General features: G+C 39.1%; 1 protein-coding gene across 14 annotated transcripts in view; it reads left to right on the plus strand.

Annotated features, from left to right (window-relative positions):
* LOC118110117 (AP-3 complex subunit beta-2) overlaps window positions 1–4,733 on the plus strand; it is a 48,221-nt gene extending 43,488 nt beyond the window's left edge. For 9 of the 14 annotated variants that reach the window (XM_047340032.1, XM_047340033.1, XM_047340036.1 and 6 more), the window contains one exon: window positions 1,247–4,733. In XM_047340032.1, the coding sequence (XP_047195988.1) occupies window positions 1,247–1,433 (187 nt within the window). In that variant the 3' untranslated portion in view covers window positions 1,434–4,733. The remainder of the gene's footprint in view (window positions 1–1,246) is intronic. The other 5 variants (XM_047340035.1, XM_047340037.1, XM_047340038.1 and 2 more) reach the window with 1 other exon arrangement.
* Window positions 4,734–6,000: the final 1,267 nt, after the last annotated feature.

The raw sequence follows: 6,000 nt of genomic DNA on the forward strand, positions 1-6,000 counted from the left end.
TTAAAAGAAGCATCAGTTGTGACGCTACAAACACAAAGCTGCTCTTTAATCTGAGTGAGGCTCAAAGAAGGGTTTGTCTGTCTCAAAGGACGTACCATCCCTTTGGGCTGACCGGGGACAAGTTTTATCATAGTGTGAACAGTTGTGTCCAGAATACTGCAAGTTACACATTAAAGGTTGATGTCTAGTACAAACTGGCACAGAGTCTGTCAGTTGGAGAGCAGGACTTACTGATTCCACGTTCAGATGTCCGAGGCCTTGCTTCTCTGCTGTTAAACAGTGGCTCGCTCTCTCCGGATTGGGGGGAGTTGCTGCCCCAAGTGGAGGAGTTTTAGTATTGCGGGCTCCTGTTGATGAGTGAGGGGGCAATGGACAGGCGGGTCTGTGCGGCGTGCAGCAGTAGTGCAGGCGTTGTGCTGGACTGTTGTTAAGGAGGAGCTGAGCCACAAGGCAAAGCTTTGATTTACAGTTCTCGTGATCTAATGTACTTTTTGATTTGTTTCAAGTCAAGTCTAAGATATAGTTTCTTCTTTCTATGTCAGATTTTATCAAATTTAATCTGTGTTGACGCTGGTTAGAAACTCTAATCTTAATTTAGTTTCGTCTGGTCAATCTTGAGATGATTTTAACCCCAGAACACAGTTTAAATACTGTAATAATACATACGTTTATTTTTAATCATTTTGAGTTCAAAGCACTGATGCAAAGTTCATCCAGGATTTAAACAGTTATATGAATGGGCCCTTTAGGAAAGTTATTATGCAAACGTTGGAGATGTTGAAATGACCTCAGTGACAATTTGGTCAGAAATAGCTCATTATTGGTCAGATTACTGTTCTTTTTTTTCCGCTTGCAAGGACCGTTCAACAAGATTAACCTTTTATTTATGATAATGGAAATGGGTATGAGAGGTTGACGGATTATTGAGTCTTCGTTGCATTGTGGGGAAGCTTAGGAGGCACGACAGACCCTCTAAAGACCCTATAGAGGAGGAAGGAAAGGAAGAAGTAAAGAGAGGATGGTGTGGGGGTAAGTGGTGCAGAATAGGAGAAAGAAAGAAGAGGAGAGGGTAAGCAGGGCATTGACAGACGTGCCGGAAGAGGCGCGGTTGAGGTGTGGTCCTGCTCCTGAAACTCTGCTAGATAGCTTCAATTATTTAAATTCCAAACCTTCTGACTGACTCATGTGTCCCTCCTTTATTCTGTGGCTTCATCTTCACTTCTGATCTTTGCTGCTTTGACCTCAGTCCTCCTGTCCCTCCTGCTGATCACCCTGTCCACAGGTTTGCCGGCCGCACAGTGACCAGCGGCAGCCTGGTGTTGGTCACCGTGGCGACCAAAGAGGATGGAGCCGCCCAGCTGACGGTCAACTGCGAGAAGATGGTGATCGGCACCATGCTGGTGAAGGACATCCTCCTGGCTTTGACGCAGTGACCCGTGCCTGCGCTCTACCTCCACCCCCCGCCCCCCCTCGCTCCACCCACCTCTCACATATTGTCCAGGTCATCACACGTGTAGCATCGCCTCCGTTCTCGAGTCGATGAGAACGTTTCCAGATTGTTTAACTCCAGGTTGTTGTTTTCTTAAAGAGCCCCCCGCTCTCAGAAACTGCTGAAGGCCACAACTCAACACGATATTCATGACAATCAGACCGATGTTTGACTTGATCCTTTGCTCCCATTTAAAGTTTCTTATATTCATCTTCCAAAAATATTTGTTTTGCAACATGTTTGTTGCTTGAGGACAACATTTAGTGGTCTCAAAATCTGGAATATGACAAGTAACTCCCATCCAAATGTCAGAAGTTACTCACTGCAAAAACATCACAGGCACCTGATTCGTGGTTCAAATCTCAATACAAGGTTCACCTTGCACCTTGTCTTCACCGTGTACCTCATGTTTTCTGAGCTTTCAGCTGCATGTCATGATCTTCATCAGCGGATGGACTCACAGAGACTACAGGGGAAGTTTATTTGTGCAGCATCTTTCAACAACAAAGTGCTGTACATAAAAAAGGCATAAAGACTAAATACAATAAGATATAATTTGCGACGGCTGCTTTGTATTCCTTCCATACAGCTTCGCTGTGATGACGACCTTTCAAGTTGTGATAAGTAATATTAAGATTTGTGGTGTTGAAACTTGGAGTCTTTTTCCCCTCCTCTCAGAATTTTGTTAAGTATAATGAAATGCTGCCACCCGCTGGATAATCACAATTATCTGCTTTTTTTATCGGCTTAGATGTCATTTCTTGGAATAATAAAAAAGAAAATACTTTTCCTTTTAATTAATAATATTAAACCAAAACTAGACATAGCATCGACTAGCACCAGGTAAAGCTCATCAATAACCAGAGAAAGGTAAAGGAGGGCATCAATGGCACCCCCCCACCCACCCCCTGCATCATGATCAATTCTACGACGCGACCTGATATCATGTGTGTAAACTCCATCTGCTGAGGAAGACCATGAGATGTGGTGCAGTGCTTTGAAAAGATAAAAACTAGGATTATTTATGTGGCCCTAACTGAGAATGTAACAATTAAAGTCACTCACACAGTCATATTAGGAGTCCAATCCTGACAAAACCCATTTTTATAAGTGATGCAGTTCCACCCATAAAACTTGGTGAAATTAATTGAAAATACAAATGGCCAAGTAGTTTTTTATAATTCTTTGAGAAGTGGATGAACAAATCTGTCACGGCAGTTTTAATTTTACGCTTGTTAGGTGCCAGCTATCGGATTATTTTAAGATGTAGATATTAGAGTTGATAGAGAATACACTGTAGAATCCCAGAGAACAGGTCACCATGAAAAACATTTTTAAGTTCCTTAAGATCTGCTTCATCAATACTCATCCAGTGAGTTGATTTACAAATCAAATGTAGCATGAAGGCTCAACTAAGACAACACTTACCTGCAACTGAACCGGTTTTGGCACAATAACAAATGTTAATCAATGACTCGCCACTCCTGTGAAAATAGAAGGGTTTTCACGGCACCTCTGCGGTACAGTAGTTGTCATAGTGTGATGTTCATTACAGTACGTGGGGCGTTGTATAAATGTCATTGTATGTATTGCGACATGTAATGCAGTAATACTATAAGGTGTGGTGTGTGTGTGAGTGTGTATGCGTGTGTGTTTTTGTGGGTGTGATGATACTGAATATTGACCAGTCAAACATTAACAAGAAACTGACTCTCTGTCATGAAGCTCATCGCCATCATCAGTCGTCAGTCACCTTGTAGCGGTGTTTGCTGAGTCAGCTGCAGGCTACAAAGATTCAGAAATGATTTACCCGTCTCTTATTTCATTGTTAATTTGTCACCTTACCAACCTGAAATTCTGATGAATGTTGACAAATGTTACAGAAGAAATGCAGATTGTAGAAAACCTTCAAAAATGAGTGAAACTTATTTACCTAACAAAAGTCATCAAAGTCAAGGGAATCGATTGATGCAAAATGATGCAATATTGGGTCCATAAAGCTAAAGATGTCTTTAAGATGTCTTGTTTTGTCCAGCACACAGATATTCACTGGAATATCACAGAAACTTCAGGAAGTCCCTTTTTTTAAATAACTAATTGATCATCAAAAAGGCTGCATATTTTTTTTAGGTGAAAGCCTTATTATTTCAGCTCTACCAAATCCAATATTTAGACTTTGCCCTTCAAAGGACAACCTTTAAAGGTCCTGTGTAGAAGACTTAGTGGCATCTAGTGGTGAGGTTGCAGGTTGCAACCAACTGAATTCCCCTCCCCTCATCATTACTTTCCAAGTGTGTGGAAGAACCTACACTTAATAGATAACACCTAGATAACATAAAAATACGAAAGGTCCTGTCAAAAGCTGTTGTTTAGCTTGTCCACTCTGGGCTACTGTAGAAACATGGTGAGACAACATGGCAGCCCCCATGGAAAAGGACCCTGTCTTGACATAGATATAAAGGGCTAATTCTAAAGAGTTGGAAACACAATGATGCTTGGTTTCAGGTGATTGTTCACGAATGAAAACACTAGAAAAATGTTTAATTTTCGACAATCCATTTCTTTTAAATGGATTGTCATGAGTCCTACACAGTACACTTGGTTTCTTGCTGAAACACATGTTCACTGTAGCTACTACATAGCTTCATTCTGCATTTTAGTCCAACTCTTAAATAAACTTTAACAACTGAAAGATGATTTCCCTTTGAGGTTATACGTTTTTGAGAATCTGTTAAAATACCTTCCTGATGTGCGGATGATAATGTCTGAGATGTTCAGGTTAAGTGTCAGGTGACACTCCTCATGCCTTTGTTGACATTTAGATTTCACATCACAGGTCGTGCGGTTTCTTTTTTTGTCGTCGGCCCTTATGTAGTGGCTGCGCATATTTTTCTCATCGTCAACAGATTGTTTGTGTTTCTATTTATTAATTAATTGTTTCTTGACTGTTGTGTTATGTTTAGTTTTTTTACCAAGAGAGTACAGTCCAGCAAAACATTGAACAGTTGAATTGTTTATTCGGAAACTGAGATTTATAGTCACGGCAGCACAGCCATTCTGAAGAATGTAAAGAGGACGGAATATAAGTTTTAATGTATAAAAACAAATCCAATGAAAACGTTTTCTCCGCATTGGTTTTCAAATATCCAAAGTATGGTTCATCATACCCTGTGTGTGGTTGTGAAATGTGGCCCTGAAGTATTACAGGTTTATTTATTATACAAATAAAAAAATATAGATACAATATTTGTGTGGCGTGTTGGTACTTTTGTAAAATGTTTCTTGAGTGCTTCAAGACACTGGTTGTTTGTCTCTGTACGTCAGCCCTGTGATACACTGGCGACCTGTCCAGGGTGTAACCCGCCTCCTGCATAATGTCAGCTGGGATTGGCTCCAGCCCCCTTGTGACCCTCAAATGATAAGCATTATACATAATAGATCCTCATTCTCACGGTGCTGGAGAAAAACTAAATACACTGACACCACTGAGTATTTCCAGTTTATATTTTTTCATACATCCACTCTAGATTTCAGAGGGAAATATTGCTATTTTAACTTACTGGTTATATTTCAGATTCTGTACAAACAAACATATAAAACGCTTTATAGAATACAGTTCATTGTTGTGATAATTCATTTGAGCTTTTACACAATAACACAAACTTACATACAATACATAAAGCACCCAGTACACCAAAAGAGAAGAGAGACAAAAGAGAGATATTTCAACATTTCAGTCATGTTTGTTTAGTTTATATATTCAATAAAATCCATTATTATTTATTTTACTTCGTTTGACTAACTGATGGTTAAATATTCTCTCTGTATGAACCAAAAACTCTTTTCTCAGGACGTGACGTCTTATTTGGACAGAATACTTTACTTTAACAGAGTTTATCACCGTACAGTACAGTCTGTACAAGTCCTATAAATAGTGTTGTGTAAGACCAGTTGGATTTTCTCTGCATTGAAATCTTTGGAAATTGCAGAAACGCGTAAAAATACATTTTAATAAATATTGTATTCAGTTTTCATTGTAGTGTAGTATGTCTTTATTACCAAATTAAGAGAACAGATAAAGCAGATGAACAAATACAATACAAAAACAATAGATATATAACGAGAGTCTGAGAGAGCATGTGAATTTGACAGAACATAAAGAAATATAGCACCAGTTTAACTATTATATATATATATCAGTAAAAATGAAAAAAATTAAAAACTGAAGTGAAAAAAAGATGCAAAGGCGAATGAAGTTAAAAAAGGTATATTCTGACTAATCACCCAAGAGATTTATTTGTTCTTTTTGTTAAGTTCACTCAAAGTAAGCAGCTTAAAATTTACTTGAGAACTGAAGACTTGACCAAACTGTGAAGAACTAAGTCGACCTCTACTTGCAAACTTTATTTCCAAGAACTGGGGCGACCCCTATCGGCAAAGATTGAAATTTATGGATGTTCCCACAAGCATTGTTTTCGAATGAACGCTGCTTAATGCTTCATCAGTGTGAG

The sequence above is a fragment of the Hippoglossus stenolepis genome, chromosome 5 (assembly GCF_022539355.2).
Source record: "Hippoglossus stenolepis isolate QCI-W04-F060 chromosome 5, HSTE1.2, whole genome shotgun sequence".
Lineage (NCBI taxonomy): Eukaryota > Metazoa > Chordata > Actinopteri > Pleuronectiformes > Pleuronectidae > Hippoglossus > Hippoglossus stenolepis.